The sequence below is a fragment of the Pristiophorus japonicus genome, chromosome 10 (assembly GCF_044704955.1).
Source record: "Pristiophorus japonicus isolate sPriJap1 chromosome 10, sPriJap1.hap1, whole genome shotgun sequence".
Classification (NCBI taxonomy): Eukaryota; Metazoa; Chordata; class Chondrichthyes; family Pristiophoridae; genus Pristiophorus; species Pristiophorus japonicus.
In genome coordinates, this window is record NC_091986.1 from 110,569 (window position 1) to 133,140 (window position 22,572).

At 50.5% G+C, this 22,572-nt stretch overlaps 1 protein-coding gene across 1 annotated transcript in view; it reads left to right on the top strand.

The window, feature by feature from the left end:
* LOC139275340 (UDP-glucose:glycoprotein glucosyltransferase 1-like) overlaps positions 1-22,572 on the top strand; it is a 135,439-nt gene that overhangs the window by 108,090 nt on the left and 4,777 nt on the right. The window contains exons 20-21 of the mRNA XM_070892651.1: positions 150-266; positions 13,624-13,777. Coding sequence (XP_070748752.1) covers positions 150-266; positions 13,624-13,777 — 271 coding nt within the window. The remainder of the gene's footprint in view (positions 1-149; positions 267-13,623; positions 13,778-22,572) is intronic.

Genomic DNA, 22,572 nt, shown 5'->3' on the forward strand with positions numbered 1-22,572 from the left:
AATTTTAATTCAAAGCGTAACTTAATTTCTCACTCCTTTTAACCACAGTGACTGTTTATTCATCTATTTTCTTACTATTTAGAATACTGTGTTCCCGCTTATTTATGCCACAAGAGTTCGTGCCATAACTTTGTTGTTCTTTCTTCCAGGACCTGCCGAATAACATGATCCATCAAGTGGCCATCAAATCCCTGCCACAGGAATGGCTCTGGTGTGAAACCTGGTGCAGTGATGAGTCAAAAAAGCTAGCGAAAACTATAGACCTGGTGGGTAAAGTTTCTGATATCGTAACCTGCGTTACTAAAATTAACATAGCTGCTAACATCTTCTGTATGAACACCACAAATATTACACAGGATGTACGGCCCAGAAACAGGTCATTCGGCCCAACCAGTCCATGCTCCACTCGAGCCTCTTCCCGTCTTTCCTCATCTAACTCTATCGGTCCTCATTCACATGATTATAGACCTGATCTCAGCGCTAAGACGCTGCTCATTGGCTTAACACTCAACAGGTGGGCCAATATCGGGTCCAGTCTAAGTCATGTTTGGTACAGACTTTACTCAGTATTAAAAGGGGAGGTGCATTGATGCTACAGCACCTCGTTGTCAATCCAGTTCTAACTTCACCTAGAAGCAGACGGCAATGGAAGCAAACGGCTGAACCTCAGCACAGGGAGAGAGCCTGCGGATTCTCAGACACGGCTCTGGAGACATGTGTGGTAGCAATGGGGGGGAGACGGGCTGTCTGCTTCCTGCAGACTGGTGGGAAGCCCCCACCACATTCATCTCGAAGGCTCTGGCAGGAGGTAGCCGCCTATGTGACGGCCAGCGTGTGTCCCCAGGTCAGTGATCCACCGCAAGAAGTTCAATGACCTCACACGGCTGGTCAAGGTGCTTGAAGCCTTCAGCAAATGCCACATCCCACCATCTGCATCCCCAACACACACTCACTGCTCAACGCACCACACCCGCAACACACACCGTAATGTCACGATCTGCCTAATGTTGGCGAGCGCTGACATCGGCAGCTCTGCTGGCCATCCGAAAATGGCGTCCGCCGCAGGACCCGTCGGCAGCGGACAGAAGAGCGAAGGCCGCCATTGTTTCCCCAATTCTGGCAGTAACGGGGGGCTCGGAACTCTCTGATTTCAGGATCTGAGTGATGGCTGTGTTTGCTGGGTGGGGAGAGGGTGGTGAGATGGTCAGCAGATGACCGTCAACAGTAAGATTCTTGAGATAAATACTATATGGGAGAATATCATAAAATTCAGGAATGTAGAGGAAACAGTCACGGGGATGGCGGAGGCAGCAAGGGTAATAATATGATTACTAATCTGCCACTCAGTTCAAGAGAGAAAGTGCTAGACCAAGTAATTACAGGCCAGTCAGCCTAACCTTGGTGGGGGTAAAATTATTGGAAAAAGTCCTGAGGGTCAGGATAAATCTTCATTTGGAAAGAAACGGATTAATCGAGGACAGTCAGCACGGATTTGTTAAGGGAAGGTCGTGTCTGACTAACCTGTTTGAATTTTTCGAGGAGGTAACCAGGAGGGTCGATGAGGGCAGTGCGTTTGATGTAGTGTATATGGATTTTAGCAAAGCCTTTGATAAGGTCTCACATGGCAGACTGGTCACAAAAGTAAAAGCCCATGGGATCCAGGGCAAAGTGGCAAGTTGGATCCAAAATTGGTTCAGAGACAGGAAGCAAAGGGTAATGGTGGAACGGTGTTTTTGTGACTGGAAGGCTGTATCCAGTGGGGTTCTGCAGGACTCAGTGCTGGGTCCCTTGCTTATTGTGGTATATATCAATGGCTTGGACTTAAATGTTAGGGGTATGATTAAGAAGTTTGCAGATGACACTAAAATAGACTGTGTGGTTGATAATGAAGAAGGAAGCTGTGGACTGCAGGAAGATATCAATGTACTAGTCAGGTGGGCAGAACAGTGAATTCCATTTGCCAATCAGGATAAGTGTGAGGTCGTCATCATCATCATAGGCGGCCCCTCGTATCGAGGATGACTTGCTTCCACGGCAAAAAGGGATGAGTTCACAGGTGTTCCAATAAAGGACCTGATATTCCGGATCCCGGATGAAGGGTGGAAGATGCCTGTACGGAGATTTTTTTAACGTGGGGTGACCGTTGCACACCAGCCACCACACGGGCTTGACAGAGCTAGGTCTTGGTCCAGTGTCAAGGATTACTCAGAACGACTGGAGAGCAGCTCTGCTGCACGGGCCTAGTGCGCGCACATACCGCAGTGTGGGCAGGTCTGTGCTGCCCCTGGGCCCTCGCCTCTTCTGGGCCCCGATCACATCCCTCCACAGTCTCTCGCCGATCCCTCGCCCTGACCTCGCCGCTCCTGCTGTATCTGCCCACGCTCCAATCACCGACCTGGACCTTGATGATGTCACTCTTCGCTGCCGTCGCTCTCCTGCACCAGCTCGCACTACTCCCTGGAGTAGTACGCCTCCACGCTGCTCCCGAGGTAGTGTGCCTCCACGCTGCTCCCGAGGTAGTGTGCCTCCACGCTGCTCCCGAGGTAGTGTGCCTCCACGCTGCTCCCGAGGTAGTGTGCCTCCACGCTGCTCCCGAGGTAGTGTGCCTCCACGCTGCTCCCGAGGTAGTATGTCTCCACACTGCTCCCGAGGTAGTGTGTCTCCACACTGCTCCCGAGGTAGTATGTCTCCACACTGCTCCCGAGGTAGTGTGTCTCCACACTGCTCCCGAGGTAGTATGTCTCCACACTGCTCCCGAGGTAGTGTGTCTCCACACTGCTCCCGAGGTAGTATGCCTCCACACTGCTCCCGAGGTAGTATGTCTCCACACTGCTCCCGAGGTAGTGTGTCTCCACACTGCTCCCGAGGTAGTATGTCTCCACACTGCTCCCGAGGTAGTGTGTCTCCACACTGCTCCCGAGGTAGTATGTCTCCACACTGCTCCCGAGGTAGTATGTCTCCACACTGCTCCCGAGGTAGTGTGTCTCCACACTGCTCCCGAGGTAGTATGTCTCCACACTGCTCCCGAGGTAGTATGTCTCCACACTGCTCCCGAGGTAGTATGTCTCCACACTGCTCCCGAGGTAGTATGTCTCCACACTGCTCCCGAGGTAGTATGTCTCCACACTGCTCCCGAGGTAGTGTGTCTCCACACTGCTCCCGAGGTAGTGTGTCTCCACACTGCTCCCGAGGTAGTGTGTCTCCACACTGCTCCCGAGGTAGTGTGTCTCCACACTGCTCCCGAGGTAGTATGTCTCCACACTGCTCCCGAGGTAGTGTGTCTCCACACTGCTCCCGAGGTAGTATGTCTCCACACTGCTCCCGAGGTAGTATGTCTCCACACTGCTCCCGAGGTAGTGTGTCTCCACACTGCTTCCCGAGGTAGTATGTCTCCACACTGCTCCCGAGGTAGTATGTCTCCACACTGCTCCCGAGGTAGTGTGTCTCCACACTGCTCCCGAGGTAGTGTGTCTCCACACTGCTCCAGAGGTAGTGTGTCTCCACACTGCTCCCGAGGTAGTATGTCTCCACACTGCTCCCGAGGTAGTATGTCTCCACACTGCTCCCGAGGTAGTATGTCTCCACACTGCTCCCGAGGTAGTATGTCTCCACACTGCTCCCGAGGTAGTATGTCTCCACACTGCTCCCGAGGTAGTGTGTCTCCACACTGCTCCCGAGGTAGTATGTCTCCACACTGCTCCCGAGGTAGTATGTCTCCACACTGCTCCCGAGGTAGTGTGTCTCCACACTGCTCCCGAGGTAGTTTGTCTCCACACTGCTCCCGAGGTAGTATGTCTCCACACTGCTCCCGAGGTAGTGTGCCTCCACACTGCTCCCGAGGTAGTGTGTCTCCACACTGCTCCCGAGGTAGTGTGTCTCCACACTGCTCCCGAGGTAGTGTGTCTCCACACTGCTCCCGAGGTAGTATGCCTCCACACTGCTCCCGAGGTAGTATGCCTCCACACTGCTCCCGAGGTAGTATGTCTCCACACTGCTCCCGAGGTAGTATGTCTCCACACTGCTCCCGAGGTAGTGTGTCTCCACACTGCTCCCGAGGTAGTATGTCTCCACACTGCTCCCGAGGTAGTGTGTCTCCACACTGCTCCCGAGGTAGTGTGTCTCCACACTGCTCCCGAGGTAGTATGTCTCCACACTGCTCCCGAGGTAGTGTGTCTCCACACTGCTCCCGAGGTAGTATGTCTCCACACTGCTCCCGAGGTAGTATGTCTCCACACTGCTCCCGAGGTAGTGTGTCTCCACACTGCTCCCGAGGTAGTATGCCTCCACACTGCTCCCGAGGTAGTATGTCTCCACAATGCTCCCGAGGTAGTGTGTCTCCACACTGCTCCCGAGGTAGTGTGTCTCCACACTGCTCCCGAGGTAGTATGTCTCCACACTGCTCCCGAGGTAGTATGTCTCCACACTGCTCCCGAGGTAGTGTGTCTCCACACTGCTCCCGAGGTAGTATGTCTCCACACTGCTCCCGAGGTAGTATGTCTCCACACTGCTCCCGAGGTAGTGTGTCTCCACACTGCTCCCGAGGTAGTGTGTCTCCACACTGCTCCCGAGGTAGTATGTCTCCACACTGCTCCCGAGGTAGTATGTCTCCACACTGCTCCCGAGGTAGTGTGTCTCCACACTGCTCCCGAGGTAGCATGCCTCCACACTGCTCCCGAGGTAGTATGTCTCCACACTGCTCCCGAGGTAGTGTGTCTCCACAGTGCTCCCGAGGTAGTGTGTCTCCACACTGCTCCCGAGGTAGTGTGTCTCCACTCTGCTCCCGAGGTAGTATGTCTCCACACTGCTCCCGAGGTAGTATGTCTCCACACTGCTCCCGAGGTAGTATGTCTCCACACTGCTCCCGAGGTAGTGTGTCTCCACACTGCTCCCGAGGTAGTATGTCTCCACACTGCTCCCGAGGTAGTGTGTCTCCACACTGCTCCCGAGGTAGTGTGCCTCCACACTGCTCCCGAGGTAGTGTGCCTCCACACTGCTCCCGAGGTAGTGTGCCTCCACACTGCTCCCGAGGTAGTATGTCTCCACAGTGCTCCCGAGGTAGTGTGTCTCCACACTGCTCCCGAGGTAGTGTGTCTCCACACTGCTCCCGAGGTAGTGTGTCTCCACACTGCTCCCGAGGTAGTATGTCTCCACACTGCTCCCGAGGTAGTGTGTCTCCACACTGCTCCCGAGGTAGTGTGTCTCCACACTGCTCCCGAGGTAGTATGCCTCCACACTGCTCCCGAGGTAGTATGTCTCCACACTGCTCCCGAGGTAGTGTGTCTCCACACTGCTCCCGAGGTAGTATGTCTCCACACTGCTCCCGAGGTAGTGTGTCTCCACACTGCTCCCGAGGTAGTATGTCTCCACACTGCTCCCGAGGTAGTATGTCTCCACACTGCTCCCGAGGTAGTGTGTCTCCACACTGCTCCCGAGGTAGTATGTCTCCACACTGCTCCCGAGGTAGTGTGTCTCCACACTGCTCCCGAGGTAGTATGTCTCCACACTGCTCCCGAGGTAGTGTGTCTCCACACTGCTCCCGAGGTAGTGTGTCTCCACACTGCTCCCGAGGTAGTATGCCTCCACACTGCTCCCGAGGTAGTATGTCTCCACACTGCTCCCGAGGTAGTGTGTCTCCACACTGCTCCCGAGGTAGTATGTCTCCACACTGCTCCCGAGGTAGTGTGTCTCCACACTGCTCCCGAGGTAGTATGTCTCCACACTGCTCCCGAGGTAGTATGTCTCCACACTGCTCCCGAGGTAGTGTGTCTCCACACTGCTCCCGAGGTAGTATGTCTCCACACTGCTCCCGAGGTAGTGTGTCTCCACACTGCTCCCGAGGTAGTATGTCTCCACACTGCTCCCGAGGTAGTATGTCTCCACACTGCTCCCGAGGTAGTGTGTCTCCACACTGCTCCCGAGGTAGTGTGTCTCCACACTGCTCCCGAGGTAGTATGTCTCCACACTGCTCCCGAGGTAGTATGTCTCCACACTGCTCCCGAGGTAGTGTGTCTTCACACTGCTCCCGAGGTAGTATGTCTCCACACTGCTCCCGAGGTAGTATGTCTCCACACTGCTCCCGAGGTAGTGTGTCTCCACACTGCTCCCGAGGTAGTGTGTCTCCACACTGCTCCCGAGGTAGTGTGCCTCCACACTGCTCCCGAGGTAGTGTGTCTCCACACTGCTCCCGAGGTAGTATGTCTCCACACTGCTCCCGAGGTAGTATGTCTCCACACTGCTCCCGAGGTAGTGTGTCTCCACACTGCTCCCGAGGTAGTATGTCTCCACACTGCTCCCGAGGTAGTGTGTCTCCACACTGCTCCCGAGGTAGTATGTCTCCACACTGCTCCCGAGGTAGTGTGTCTCCACACTGCTCCCGAGGTAGTATGTCTCCACACTGCTCCCGAGGTAGTATGTCTCCACACTGCTCCCGAGGTAGTATGTCTCCACACTGCTCCCGAGGTAGTGTGTCTCCACACTGCTCCCGAGGTAGTATGTCTCCACACTGCTCCCGAGGTAGTGTGTCTCCACACTGCTCCCGAGGTAGTATGTCTCCACACTGCTCCCGAGGTAGTGTGTCTCCACACTGCTCCCGAGGTAGTGTGTCTCCACACTGCTCCCGAGGTAGTGTGTCTCCACACTGCTCCCGAGGTAGTATGTCTCCACACTGCTCCCGAGGTAGTGTGTCTCCACACTGCTCCCGAGGTAGTATGTCTCCACACTGCTCCCGAGGTAGTATGTCTCCACACTGCTCCCGAGGTAGTGTGTCTCCACACTGCTCCCGAGGTAGTATGCCTCCACACTGCTCCCGAGGTAGTATGTCTCCACACTGCTCCCGAGGTAGTGTGTCTCCACAGTGCTCCCGAGGTAGTGTGTCTCCACACTGCTCCCGAGGTAGTGTGTCTCCACTCTGCTCCCGAGGTAGTATGTCTCCACACTGCTCCCGAGGTAGTATGTCTCCACACTGCTCCCGAGGTAGTATGTCTCCACACTGCTCCCGAGGTAGTGTGTCTCCACACTGCTCCCGAGGTAGTATGTCTCCACACTGCTCCCGAGGTAGTGTGTCTCCACACTGCTCCCGAGGTAGTGTGCCTCCACACTGCTCCCGAGGTAGTGTGCCTCCACACTGCTCCCGAGGTAGTATGTCTCCACACTGCTCCCGAGGTAGTATGTCTACACACTGCTCCCGAGGTAGTATGTCTCCACAGTGCTCCCGAGGTAGTGTGTCTCCACACTGCTCCCGAGGTAGTATGTCTCCACACTGCTCCCGAGGTAGTGTGTCTCCACACTGCTCCCGAGGTAGTATGTCTCCACACTGCTCCCGAGGTAGTGTGTCTCCACACTGCTCCCGAGGTAGTGTGTCTCCACACTGCTCCCGAGGTAGTGTGTCTCCACACTGCTCCCGAGGTAGTATGTCTCCACACTGCTCCCGAGGTAGTGTGTCTCCACACTGCTCCCGAGGTAGTGTGTCTCCACAGTGCTCCCGAGGTAGTATGTCTCCACACTGCTCCCGAGGTAGTGTGTCTCCACACTGCTCCCGAGGTAGTATGTCTCCACAATGCTCCCGAGGTAGTATGTCTCCACACTGCTCCCGAGGTAGTATGTCTCCACACTGCTCCCGAGGCAGTGTGTCTCCACACTGCTCCCGAGGTAGTGTGTCTCCACACTGCTCCCGAGGTAGTATGTCTCCACACTGCTCCCGAGGTAGTGTGTCTCCACACTGCTCCCGAGGTAGTGTGTCTCCACACTGCTCCCGAGGTAGTATGTCTCCACACTGCTCCCGAGGTAGTGTGTCTCCACACTGCTCCCGAGGTAGTATGTCTCCACACTGCTCCCGAGGTAGTATGTCTCCACACTGCTCCCGAGGTAGTATGTCTCCACACTGCTCCCGAGGTGGTATGTCTCCACACTGCTCCCGAGGTAGTGTGTCTCCACACTGCTCCCGAGGTAGTTTGTCTCCACACTGCTCCCGAGGTAGTATGTCTCCACACTGCTCCCGAGGTAGTATGTCTCCACACTGCTCCCGAGGTAGAGTGTCTCCACACTGCTCCCGAGGTAGTGTGTCTCCACACTGCTCCCGAGGTAGTGTGTCTCCACACTGCTCCCGAGGTAGTGTGTCTCCACACTGCTCCCGAGGTAGTGTGCCTCCACACTGCTCCCGAGGTAGTGTGCCTGCACACTGCTCCCGAGGTAGTGTGTCTCCACACTGCTCCCGAGGTAGTGTGTCTCCACACTGCTCCCGAGGTAGTATGTCTCCACACTGCTCCCGAGGTAGTGTGTCTCCACACTGCTCCCGAGGTAGTGTGTCTCCACACTGCTCCCGAGGTAGTGTGTCTCCACACTGCTCCCGAGGTAGTATGTCTCCACACTGCTCCCGAGGTAGTGTGTCTCCACACTGCTCCCGAGGTAGTGTGTCTCCACAGTGCTCCCGAGGTAGTATGTCTCCACACTGCTCCCGAGGTAGTGTGTCTCCACACTGCTCCCGAGGTAGTATGTCTCCACAATGCTCCCGAGGTAGTATGTCTCCACACTGCTCCCGAGGTAGTATGTCTCCACACTGCTCCCGAGGCAGTGTGTCTCCACACTGCTCCCGAGGTAGTGTGTCTCCACACTGCTCCCGAGGTAGTATGTCTCCACACTGTTCCCGAGGTAGTATGTCTCCACACTGCTCCCGAGGTAGTATGTCTCCACACTGCTCCCGAGGTGGTATGTCTCCACACTGCTCCCGAGGTAGTGTGTCTCCACACTGCTCCCGAGGTAGTTTGTCTCCACACTGCTCCCGAGGTAGTGTGTCTCCACACTGCTCCCGAGGTAGTATGTCTCCACACTGCTCCCGAGGTAGTATGTCTCCACACTGCTCCCGAGGTAGTATGTCTCCACACTGCTCCCGAGGTAGTATGTCTCCACACTGCTCCCGAGGTAGTATGTCTCCACACTGCTCCCGAGGTAGTATGTCTCCACACTGCTCCCGAGGTAGTATGTCTCCACAGTGCTCCCGAGGTAGTATGTCTCCACACTGCTCCCGAGGTAGTATGCCTCCACACTGCTCCCGAGGCCGCTCAACGCTCCTTTTATGGCGTTACATTTGCGGTTTCCCAATCCGCTGGGAGTCCCCAGAATCCAAGGAATTTTGGTAGATTACAACCAATGCATCCACTATCTCTGCAGCCACTTCTTTTAAGACCCGAGGAGGCATTAGATCCAGGAGACTTGTGTGCCTTTAGTTCCATTATTTTACTGAGTGCTGCTTCATTAGTGATAGTGATTGTATTAAGTTTCTCCCTCCCTATAGCCCCTTGATTATCCATTATTGGGATGGTTTTAGTGTCTTCTACCGTGAAGACCGATACAAACGTCTGCCCTTTCCCTGTTCTCCATTATTAATTGCCCAGTCTCATCCTCCAGGGGACCAATATTTACTTTAGCCACTCTTTTACATTTAAGGAGATATTTCATAACTCACAACATAAATATATCCCAATGAGAAGGAAAGACTGAGAGAGAAGGGATAACCATCCGCGGCTAACTAAGGAAATAAGGGAGGGTATCAATTTGAAAACAGAGGCATACAATGTGGCCAAGACTAGTGGGAGGCCAGAGGATTGGGAAACTTAAAAACCAGCAAAGAACGACTAAAAAAAATAATAGAGGGAAGATAGATTATGAGAGTAAACTAGCACGAAATATAAAAACAGATAGTGAGAGTTTCTACAGAAGTGTGAGGTAATACATCTGGGGAGGTCTAACAAGGCAAGGGAATACACATTAAATGGTAGGACACTGAGAAGTGTAGAGGAACAAAGGGACCTTGGAGTGCATGTCCACAGATCCCTGAAGGTAGCAGGCCAGGTAGATAAGGTGGTTAAGAAGGCATACGGAATGCTTGTCTTTATTAACCGAGGCGTAGAATACAAGAGCAGGGAGGTTATGCTTGAACTGTATAAAACACTGGTTAGGCCACAGCTGGAGTACTGCGTGCAGTTCTGGTCACCACATTACAGGAAAGATATGATTGCACTGGAGAGGGTACAGAGGAGAATTACAAGAATGTTGCCTGGACTGGAGAATTTTGGTTATGAGGAAAGATTGGAGATGTTTGGTCTGTTTTCTCTGGGACAGAGGAGGCTGAGGGCAGACCTGATTGAGGTGTATAAAATTATGAGGGGCCTGGATAGAGTGGATAGGAAGGACCTGTTTCCCTCGGCAGAGGGGTCAACAACCAGGGGCATAGAATTAAAGTAATTGGGGGGAGGGTTTAGAGGGGATATGAGGGGAAATTTCTTCACCCAGAGGGTTGTGGGGGTCTGGAACTTGCTGCCTGAAAGGGTGGTAGAGGCAGAAACCCTCACCACATTTAAAAGGTACTTGGATGTGCACTTGAAGTGCTGTAACTTGCAGGGTTACAGATCCAGAGCTGGAAAGTGGGATTAGGCTGGGTAGTTCCTGGTCGGCCGGCACGGACACGATGGGCCGAATGGCCTCCTTCTGTGCTGTGCAGGGGACTTATCTGGAATGAGGAATGCAAATCACTGCAGTTTACAGATGGGCCAGAATGATTGTGAATGTTTTTGTAATATTGCGATAACTAAGTTACAATCCTTTTAATACTTACCAATGCAAAGGAAGAAAAAAATTGCTGATACTACAGGCACATTGTTGCAGAGCCACCCAGTGGTCAGGTGTGGAACTGAATGCAGGCGCATAATGGTGGATTTTAAATATCGGGCTGGCTGGCTGCCCCCGCCCGATTCCTTCTGGTCCATGTCGCCGGTTGGATACTGCAGCTCACTGACCCAGCCAGGAAAATCCACGCTCGGGTGGGGGAGGGGTGGTTACCATCATGGATTGGAGAGTCTGGGACGGGTGCAGCTTACATTAATCACACGCCTGCCCTGGTCCCACAAAAATAATTTTAACACTCACCTCTTTGGGCTTCTCCTGAGTGGTGTGGGCGCTCGCTCAATACCAGCTATGTATGTCATTGAATCCCAATTTGCTCAATTCATGAGGCCTGGCCCTGATTCAGCCAGGCATCGTGGGCCCCAGGAACACACTGATAGGAACATGTCGGCAGATGGGAAGGTCAGGCAGTATGTTCACCACTGGAATTTTAACTTCCTTATCCGACCCATTTCCATTGCAAAAGCCTTGTGAAATAGTCGTTATTGTAGTCGCAGCTAGGGTGCTGCCAAAGTGAACAGTAATGTTGACAAAGGGCCGACAATTCGGTATCAGCCGCAAGACGGGAGTTCCTGTGCCAGGCCGTCTGTCCTGCCCCGCAACCTATATTGGGCTCACCGGGAAGCGTAGCACTGGTGCACAGACCGGTCTTCCCCTTTCGTTAAAGGGGAGGGCCAAGCTGCCGTCTCTGCAGGCGGGAAACAGGACCATTGCTGAGCCACCAGGAGTGGGGTGCCATTGCAGCAGTCCGGCACACAGGCAGAGTGTCAGGCTGCCATATCGCGGCACGGACCCCACGATCCACCAATACGAAGGCTGCGACCGGTCATTTGGCCATTTAAATTGTTTCACTGCCGCACCTGCCCTTTAATTTTCGCCCCGTGAGAGGCGTACAGCAGCAGTATCACGGGCCGAAAGCGGGTCGCTGCGCACAGTGATGACGTTATCGCCGCCACAGTGGCTTGAAGCACTACTGGTTAGCATCGCTGCTAAACTCCTGCGGAACTTCGCTGGGGGCACTGACGGGGAGCAAACGGCCCAAATTGTTCCCCCTAAAACTTTAACAGTGAGAACCCCTATCACAGTGCCACCTGCAGACAAAATAGTAAAAATGCTATTAAAACCGCTAACAAACGAGATTTTCAATGCATTTTGAACTGGGACATTGTGAATCAGCTACCATTTATTATATATAATGTGTAATGGGCCTTAAGTTTGTGGAATAAAGATTTTGATGAATTCAAATTTATTGGGATAGCCAGATGAAGGTGAATTATATCACCTTGATATTTGAGACTTGTGCACAAAAATTCTAGGCTGACACACCAGGGCAGTGCTGAGGGAGTGCCGCAATGTCGGTGTTATGTATTGCCCATGTATATTAAATGTATAGTTACAATGGTGCGCCACAAGGAGCACTGTGGTGGGAGACCCGAAAGTACCTGCGAGACAGAGTATAAAAGGCTGCCCACCACACCTGAGGGGCACTCGAGTTACACAATAAAGGACCAAGGTCACAGCAGTTACTACAACACCAGACTGTGTGGAGTCAGTGATTTGAGTGCTACATACGTCACAAATTGGCGACAAGGACACGGACGAGCTCTTCACGCAACCATGGCTACTTTGGGCACGCTAAAGGATTTCACAGAGGGTAATGACTGGGAGGCCTTTACAGAAAGGCTCGAGTACTATTTTATAGCAAACGACCTGACAGGGAACACGAATGCACTGATAGAGAAGCGTAAGGCGATATTGCTGTCCAGTTGTGGTGATGAGGTTTACTGTCTCAGGGATTTGCTGCACCCGCGAGCGCCAAGGACAAGTCATATGAGCAGCTGATTGAACTCATTCGTAACCAACTGAAACCGAAGGAGAGCATCCTCACGGCCCGGCACAAATTCTACCACCACTGCAGACCTGAGGGCCAGGATGTCTCAAAATATGCTGCGGACCTCAGGAGACTCGCGGCGCCGTGTGAGTTTGGCACACACCTTAACGAGGCGTTGCGAGACGTCTTTGTTATGGGGATTGGCCATGAGGGTCTCCTTCACAAGCTGCTATCTACTGAACCTACAGTCAGCCTGCAGCAAACCATCAACATCAGCCGGGCATTTATGACCTCGACTTGCAACACCAAGCAGATGATCCACACGGTCTCGAACCCGGCAGGCACTGTCCACAGGATAGCGCCCACCTCGGACAAGACTGCAGAATGTGGCTCTGCCCAGGGCAGGGAGCACGGACCTCGGGGTCCTGGAACTCAGAGTCCGCCGAGCGGGGCTAATCAAGCAGCACCATGCTGGTGCTGTGGAGGAAGCCATGGGGCTCACCGGTACAGGTTTGCGGAGTACACGTGCAATACCTGCCACACGAAAGGCCACCTTCAGCGTATGTGTAAAAGAAACACGACTCACCGTGTGGCTGAGGAGATGGTGGATGATTTGCTATCCAGCGAGGAGCATTGCGGTTTGGCTCGATGGGCATCCCAGCCCCAGGTAGAAGAAGATGATGCGTTTGGACTGTATACGTCTACGTCTGAAGAAGAGCAGGGGAGTTATCCCCGGAGTCCTGTCCAATATTTATCCCTCAATCAACATAATGACCAGATGTTATCACATTGATGTTTGTGGGAGCTTGCTGTGCACAAATTGGCTGCTGGGTTTGCTACATTGCAACAGTGACTACACTTCAAAAATACTTCATTGGCTGTAAAGCGCTTTGGGCGATCCAGTCGTCGTGAAAGGCGCTATATAAATGCAAGTCCTTTTTCTTTCTTAGGAACGAGTTGTGCTGTCTTCATTTACATTTGGAGCAATTCAAGTTATTTTTATTTTCTATTGATAGCTTGTTGTAGATTTTTCACAGCATGGTAACCAGCACCTTAAGGAGAAAAATGGCTAATACTGCTTTTTTTAAAATGTGGCTTTTTAAAAAAAAATTTAGTGCAACAACCCCAAGACCAAAGAACCCAAGCTGGAAGCTGCTGTACGAATTGTACCAGAGTGGAACGATTATGATAATGAAATAAAGGCGTTGTTAAAAAGAGTGCAGGAACAGAAAAAGAATAACCACTCAAACACAAATTCACAGTCTCCAGGTAAGATGATAATCCTCAGGATTCTTGTTCACTTCGATAAGTAAATATTTATTCTCATTTGTCACAATAAGCTATCAGAAATGATGAAAGATTGTAGAGCATCTCAGACAGCATCTCAACATATTAATAGCATTTGTCGAGGTTGAAGGCGCAAGTGACGAAGGGCTGGATTTTCCGGTCCTTTGCGCTCCGGGTTTTGCCCCGGAGTGGCGTGAAATGGGGCGGCGATGCTCAGTGGGGAGAGCTGTGCCGGGTGTGCAACGACTCTCGTTGAGACACCATCCGAGTTTTAACTCGAACCCGACCCGCCTGGAATCGCGCTTCGCAATGAGCGCTTGGGAAATGAGAGGTGCGGCCATGTTGGCGACAGTGAGGAAGGTACAGTGCTGGAAAGGTCAGTGTTAGTTCTTGTAATATTTTTAGTGATTTGTGTTGTAGTGTGGGCAATGTTGTGGGAATGTTTGTGTGTGTTTTATTTTAAGGTCCCCCCCCCCCCCCAAGGGGCCTCTCGGAGCACACAAGTCCTTGCGCCTCGAAAGTTGTCTTTCACTGCCTCCCTTTGCGCTGTACCCCCTAACGCAGGGCCCAGATGCCCAAACTTCCTTACTAAAGCACAACCTATTCCCGGCCGCTAACTTTCCCGTCCCGCCTCCATTGTCGCCCCAAATGCCTAAAATCCGGCCCCATGATGGGCAGAAATGAGGGCGAAAGGAATGCAAGGTGAAGGCTTGAGTCTACAGCCAAGAGTCACGACTCACCAAGAGTCCAAGAGTCAGCAGACAGCACCCCAGCTCTTGGCCCCCGGTTTGGCTGCTGCAGTGGAAGTATGAGGTGGTTACCCCATGGCACCTTACCCATAGATCAACATTGTGGCATGCCAGGAACCAGACGATGGGCCATAGCTGTCAATTGCTGCCACTGACTGCTACATGGCAGCCACACATATCCTTGTAGTGAGCTAGATCCTGGGAGAAAAGTTTCCCAAGGACATTGAAAAAGTGTGCTAGGACCTACAAAAATAGTTGGTGGCATCTCTGAAGGCATGGCCAGTTAAGCTACGATCACCCTGACATTCAGTGCCACTGAAATCGGGACAGTGAGGAGCTGCTCCTGAGGAAGAACCCAATATGACAATTGGTCAGATATTCACATAGCCTACTGGTGTATTCAGATCTATCCTGCCACTGTCCAACTCTACTGTTACCTGCTCCAGTGATTTGATTGCCTCTGGCATTGGGATGAGGAGTTAATTAATCAATCGTGATCATAGTGACTTTCTTGACGCACCAGGTCACTGAGATAAGAAAAAGAGCAGGGCCCAGACAGTTAGAAACATAGAAACATAGAAAATAGGTGCAGGAGTAGGCCATTCGGCCCTTCGAGCCTGCACCGCCATTCAATGAGTTCATGGCTGAACATGCAACTTCAGTACCCCATTCCTGCTTTCTCGCCACTCCCCTTGATCCCCTTAGTAGTAAGGACTACATCGAACTCTTTTTTGAATATATTTAGTGAATTGGCCTCAACAACTTTCTGTGGTAGAGAATTCCACAGGTTCACCACTCTCTGGGTGAAGAAGTTTCTCCTCATCTCGGTCCTAAATGGCTTATCCCTTATCCTTAGACTGTGACCCCTGGTTCTGGACTTCCCCAACATTGGGAACATTCTTCCTGCATCTAACCTGTCTAAACCCGTCAGAATTTTAAACGTTTCTATGAGATCCCCTCTCATTCTTCTGAACTCCAGTGAATTCAAGCCCAGTTGATCCAGTCTTTCTTGATAGGTCAGTCCCGCCATCCCGGGAATCAGTCTGGTGAACCTTCGCTGCACTCCCTCAATAGCAAGAATGTCCTTCCTCAAGTTAGGGGACCAAAACTGTACACAATACTCCAGGTGTGGCCTCACCAAGGCCCTGTACAACTGTAATAACACCTCCCTGCCCCTGTACTCAAATCCTCTCGCTATGAAGGCCAACATGCCATTTGCTTTCTTAACCGCCTGCTGTACCTGCATGCCAACCTTCAATGACTGATGTACCATGACACCCAGGTCTCGTTGCACCTCCCCTTTTCCTAATCTTGGTTAAAGTGGTTCAAACACGATGAATGGTTTTCGTCATGAAATAGCATTTACATTTCTATGAAGGCATATTTTTCAATGAGATTGGGATGCCTTAACCTATCAAAAACCACACAGAGTGTGGGAAAAGGGATTCAGGGACACTGGGGCTGAGAATGACGAACATCTGTACTTACAGTCCACTGGCTGTGCTGTAAGTATGCAGATACAATTTTGAGGCATATTATGGTGATAGAATAGAGAATGTTTTATTAATAATGAACCCAGGGGTGCTGACAATGGGGACCCAAACTGGCATATATTCCTTGATGAATACAAAATAAATATTTCAAGTCTCAACATTACAGGATTGCAGAATACGTCATAAGAAAGCAAAATAGTACCTTGCTCTCAAATACAGTATCTCATTGTTAAAACACCTTTACTACAAGAGGCCAGGTATATTGGCAATAGGATTATTTAATCTGATTTCTTTATTCTGGTCCCAAGCAACAGTACAAGAATAGTCACTTCAGAGTGGCATCTTTCTCAATGTGCACCAGGTGCAAGGTTTTGTGGTTGTGATTGACCAAATTCTGACAGAAACCCAAACGCAACGTATTGAATAACTTTTGTTCGGCCACAGATTGCAAAGGTTTCCGAGAATAATTAACTATTCTTTGGAGAGTACATCCAGAAAATATTCCAGTACCAAAATATAAGCTGATTCTGCGACCTGATACTCACAGGGAGCACAAGTCATGTGATTGGGTGAGCTCAGCACCCAATCACTATTAGCTGTAAAATCTCATCCATTGAGTACTGGGGAACGAGTCCAGGCCCTCAGTCCTTTTCCTGGATGACTTTCCTGAACCGCTGCAAGTGCCCCTCTCCTTGCTGGTATCAGCCATGTAACTCCTAATCCCCTTTCCTTTACACTATCTCTACATCTCTCACATTTCTTCTCTGGCTGTTCACTGATTGAGGCCTCTCCACAACTTACACATTGTGCCCTACATATCTCAATCTCCGTTTTCAGATGGCCCCTTTCTACAGAAACATTGTCCTCCTATAGCTATTTCATAATCATCATCATCATCACAGGCGGTCCCTCGAACCACGATGACTTGCTTCCACACGAGTTCACAGATGTTTCAATGAAGGACCTGATGTTCCAGTCCTGAACTCCAAGGGTGGAAGATGCCTGTCCGTGGATTTTTTTAACGTGGGGTGGCCGTTGCACACCAGCCACCACACGGGCTTGACAGAGCTAGGTCTTGGTCCAGTGGCAAGGGTTAACCAGGACGACTGGAGACCAGCTCTGCTAATAAGGCTGTGACTAATAAGGCGAAAGCTTAATGTCATCCCAAGTTTCCCTCCCAACCCCATGGCACAAGGTCACATGAAAAAATATGTTTTTTTTTTAAACACAGCAATTTGTGGTGATTTGGAATGCACTGCCTGAAAGGGTGCTGGAAGCAAATTCAATTGTAATATTCAAAAGGGAATTGGATCAATACTTGAAGGGAACAAAATTACAGGACTATGGGGAAAGAGCAGGGGAGTGGGACTAATTGGATAGCTTTACGAGAGCTGGCACAGGCACAATGAGCCAAATGGCCTCCTTCAGTGCCGTATCATTCTATGATTCTAATGGACCTTGTATGTTCAGTAAAAGTGTTGGTTGCTTATAGCCTGTTTGTGTTGGTTCAGATTTTTGTCCGATGAGGAAAGATATAGAATGGGCCTGGAATCTCTTCGACTATTAAGCGGTGATCTCATTGAAACATGTAAGATTCTGAGAGGGCTTGACGGGATGTGGGGATCAGGTAGGAAAGTGGAGTTGAGGTTGAAGATTAACCATGATCTTATTGAAGCTCGAGAGGCCGTATGGCCTAATCCTGTTCCTATTTCTTATATTCTTATGATTTGATTGAATGGCCCAGGCTCTGGGATTGGGGCTGAATGGTCTACTCCTGTTTCTATTGCGCATTATTACATGAAACACCTCTGTATTTGGAACTGAAAGCCTCCAAGTATTAGTTGCAAGGGAACCCATCCTCTAAACCTTATGTAGATACGTTGGGTGGTTTTCAGGGTTTGTCATGATACAACTATTTAACCTTCTCTTCATTACATTTCTGTCATTCTCTAACCCTGTCCTTGTTTCCAGCTCTAACTGTTTCTGTATCAATTTCTCTTTGTTTTCTTTATGAACTTGAAGTGAAACTTTCTTTTCTTATTTCAGCTCCCCGAGCCAAATCTCGCACCTACATGCCGCTTTGAATCCCAAACATGTTCCCACCTCCCTCCCCGCCTTGAGAGTGTAGATGGTACACTCCACCACTTCGATAATCTCCCTGAACTTATCTCCTGTTCTGGCTCCCTGAGCCTTATGAGCTCTCAGAACTTATTTTCTCAAAAGCATCTGTGTGCTGTCTTGAAGTCTCCAAAATACTCCTCCCGCCTTGGGAGTCTAACACTCTTGTATGGCCTGGCCTCGAACCCTGCAAACTGCAAACCCAATCGTGGAAACATTCGTCCTCTTGGCGCCTCCCGTTAGTGCCAGCAGATGGCGCTACTGGGGTGCTAGAGCAATATCACCAAGACAAGGAGAGCAGCACACGCCAAATCCCCCCCGTCCCCCCCATAATGGCAGTGGTAAGAGGTGTCACCGGGAAGGTTAACATCAGGTGGATTGTGATACTCACTGACTGCCCAAACTGGTAAATTGATTCTCACCACTTACCTTAGCACCTGGAGTACACACCGACAGGGGGAGCTGGTGTACAGGATGTCTGCTCCAGGAACGTTATTTAAAGGGATCATCAGCAATAGATGGTGCGGAAGACTTGTGCTGAGGGCCTTCTGCCAGTTGCCCGGTAGAGCACCACTCTTCGTCTCTCCACAGTGAAAACCAATGCTTCATCACAGAATCTGCGGGCTGTCTCCCTGGGGGGTGGATCTGCTTCACTCCTCCTCCTCCGCTTGCTGAGGCATCTGCACAGCCAGCAATGCTGAGAATGAGGTGTTGCGGCATCAGTGAACTTCCCCTTTAAGTAGTGAAGTAAGTCTGTGGCAGTCATGACTTGCAGTGAGACTGCACCCGATATTGGTCCACCCTTTGAGTGTAACACCAATGAACTTGAGCTTTAAGATTTGAATTAGGACTCCAATCATTTTTTTGAGCAGTGAGCACGAATTTTGCATGCAATCTAAAGCATTAGCGCCTAGTGCTAATTGTCCGACTTTTCTACTGACACGGCCCATTCCTTGGCTATAATGAATTTCTAGCCCAATGTCTTTAGTGCACCCACACGTGACCTACTGCCAGCTGTACAATGCCGACAGATGCTTAGTCAGCCTAAACCAGTTGCAGTAGGACACGATTATCCTAACTACTCCTTCCTCAACTTTGAGGGAGTTGTCCTTCCTGTCTCTAACTGGTGTTCCAAACTTTCCCAACCAACTAGGCTGTTAGTCCAAATTAATTCTCACGTTGATCTTAACATTTCTAGTATCTCAAGTTTTGACGCTAAATCTGTCAGGATAGGGAAGGTCAAAGATCACCCAAGCCACTGTAGTTATTTTCTACCTCCAAAGATTTTGATTTAACATTGAGACATGATGGTTTATACCAGGAAAGAAGTATAGCTTCTCATACAATCTTACTAGCAAGCCAAGCCCTTTTTCCTGGGAGATAAAGCCATTTTGTTCAAATGTCGCATTGTGAACCTGTGTTTTTATATCTTCTTCAGGATTGTCAACGCCGTAATACCACATTTGGACATGTTTTCTAGTTCCAACAGTTCTTCCAGCCTTGTAGTAGTCAGCATGTTTATCATGTCCTGGACTTGTGGCCAACTGAGGGCGACAATCAGTCTTGCTGACTGCGTTCTCTCCCAAGCTGGACAGTAAGCAAAGACCATGATGCACTCAGATTTTGGCCAAACTGATAGTTCTGTGATATTTCTTTTGTTGTTCATACCTTTAACCAAATACTGCTCTTTTACCAAGTCCATTCTTTTCTTCCTTCAAAGCAGGTACTGTTCCTTCAGAAAGTCCATCAGTACTGTTTTGGGCCTACCTCACCTGTTTAAATTGGCATGTAGCATTGGGCAGCAGTTGGTTTGAGACTAAATGGATATACCATAAAAAACAGGGATATTGATCACAGCTGGTATTAAAAGTCTGATTGTAGGTGTGGGCGGAGCTCGCGGTCCGCGTACTGGCACTTTAACAACCAGCTGCTGGAGGACGTGCGGTTCCAGGACTCGTTCTGTCATTTCTGGTCCGACTGGAGAAGGAAGCAGGGGGGCTTCCCCTCCTTGAGGCTATGGTGGGACGTGCGCAAGGCTCACGTCCGCGTCTTCTGTCAAGAGTACGCGAGGGGGTCGACCAAGAGGTGGATGGCTCGGGTTGGGCGCCTAGAAAAAGAGGTGCTCGACCTGGAGTCCTGTCTCGGTCAAGTCGTCGAGGACCAAGCCCTGCGGACGGTGTACGAAGCGAAGAAGGCTGCGCTGAAGGACCTGCAGCTCGTCGGGTCCCGAGGCGCGTTCGTGAGGTCGCGGATCCGGTTCCTGTGGGATCTGGACCGCGGCTCCCCCTTCTTCTACTCGCTGGAAAAAAGACAGAGTGTCCGTAAGCAGCTCTTGACGCTGCTGGCCGACGACGGCTCTCTAGTCGTTGTGCGAGGCCCCTTGGGGAAGAGTGACCATAATATGGTGGAATTCTGCATTAGGATGGAGAATGAAACAGTTAATTCAGAGACCATGGTCCAGAACTTAAAGAAGGGTAACTTTGAAGGTATGAGGCATGAATTGGCTAGGATAGATTGGCGAATGATACTGAAGGGGTTGACTGTGGATGGGCAATGGCAGACATTTTGAGACCGCATGGATGAACTACAACAATTGTACATTCCTGTCTGTCGTAAAAATAAAAAAGGGAAGGTGGCTCAACCGTGGCTATCAAGGGAAATCAGGGATAGCATTAAAGCCAAGGAAGTGGCATACAAACTGGCCAGAAATAGCAGCGAACCTGGGGACTGGGAGAAATTTAGAACTCAGCAGAGGAGGACAAAGGGTTTGATTAGGGCAGGGAAAATGGAGTACGAGAAGAAGCTTGCAGGGAACATTAAGACGGATTGCAAAAGTTTCTATAGATATGTAAAGAGAAAAAGGTTAGTAAAGACAAACGTAGGTCCCCTGCATTCAGAATCAGGGGAAGTCATAACGGGGAACAAAGAAATGGCAGACCAATTGAACAAGTACTTTGGTTCGGTATTCACTAAGGAGGACACAAACAACCTTCCGGATATAAAAGGGGTCGGAGGGTCTAGTAAGGAGGAGGAACTGAGGGAAATCCTTATTAGTCGGGAAATTGTGTTGGGGAAATTGATGGGATTGAAGGCCGATAAATCCCCAGGGCCTGATGGACTGCATCCCAGAGTACTTAAGGAGGTGGCCTTGGAAATAGTGGATGCATTGACAGTCATTTTCCAACATTCCATTGACTCTGGATCAGTTCCTATGGAGTGGAGGGTAGCCAATGTAACCCCACTTTTTAAAAAAGGAGGGAGAGAGAAAACAGGGAATTACAGACCGGTCAGCCTGACATCGGTAGTGGGTAAAATGATGGAATCAATTATTAAGGATGTCATAGCAGTGCATTTGGAAAGAGGTGACATGATAGGTCCAAGTCAGCATGGATTTGTGAAAGGGAAATCATGCTTGACAAATCTTCTGGAATTTTTTGAGGATGTTTCCAGTAGAGTGGACAAGGGAGAACCAGTTGATGTGGTATATTTGGACTTTCAGAAGGCTTTCGACAAGGTCCCACACAAGAGATTAATGTGCAAAGTTAAAGCACATGGGATTGGGGGTAGTGTGCTGACATGGATTGAGAACTGGTTGTCAGACAGGAAGCAAAGAGTAGGAGTAAATGGGGACTTTTCAGAATGGCAGGCAGTGACTAGTGGGGTACCGCAAGGTTCTGTGCTGGGGCCCCAGCTGTTTACACTGTACATTAATGATTTAGACGAGGGGATTAAATGTAGTATCTCCAAATTTGCGGATGACACTAAGTTGGGTGGCAGTGTGAGCTGCAAGGAGGATTCTATGAGGCTGCAGAGCGACTTGGATAGGTTAGGTGAGTGGGCAAATGCATGGCAGATGAAGTATAATGTGGATAAATGTGAGGTTATCCACTTTGGTGGTAAAAACAGAGAGACAGACTATTATCTGAATGGTGACAGATTAGGAAAAGGGCAGGTGCAAAGAGACCTGGGTGTCATGGTACATCAGTCATTGAAGGTTGGCATGCAGGTACAGCAGGCGGTTAAGAAAGCAAATGGCATGTTGGCCTTCATAGCGAGGGGATTTGAGTACAGGGGCAGGGAGGTGTTGCTACAGTTGTACAGGGCCTTGGTGAGGCCACACCTGGAGTATTGTGTACAGTTTTGGTCTCCTAACCTGAGGAAGGACATTCTTGCTATTGAGGGAGTGCAGCGAAGGTTCACCAGACTGATTCCCGGGATGGCGGGACTGACCTATCAAGAAAGACTGGATCAACTGGGCTTGTATTCACTGGAGTTCAGAAGAATGAGAGGGGACCTCATAGAAACGTTTAAAATTCTGTTGGGTTTAGACAGGTTAGATGCAGGAAGAATGTTCCCAATGTTGGGGAAGTCCAGAACCAGGGGACACAGTCTAAGGATAAGGGGGAAGCCATTTAGG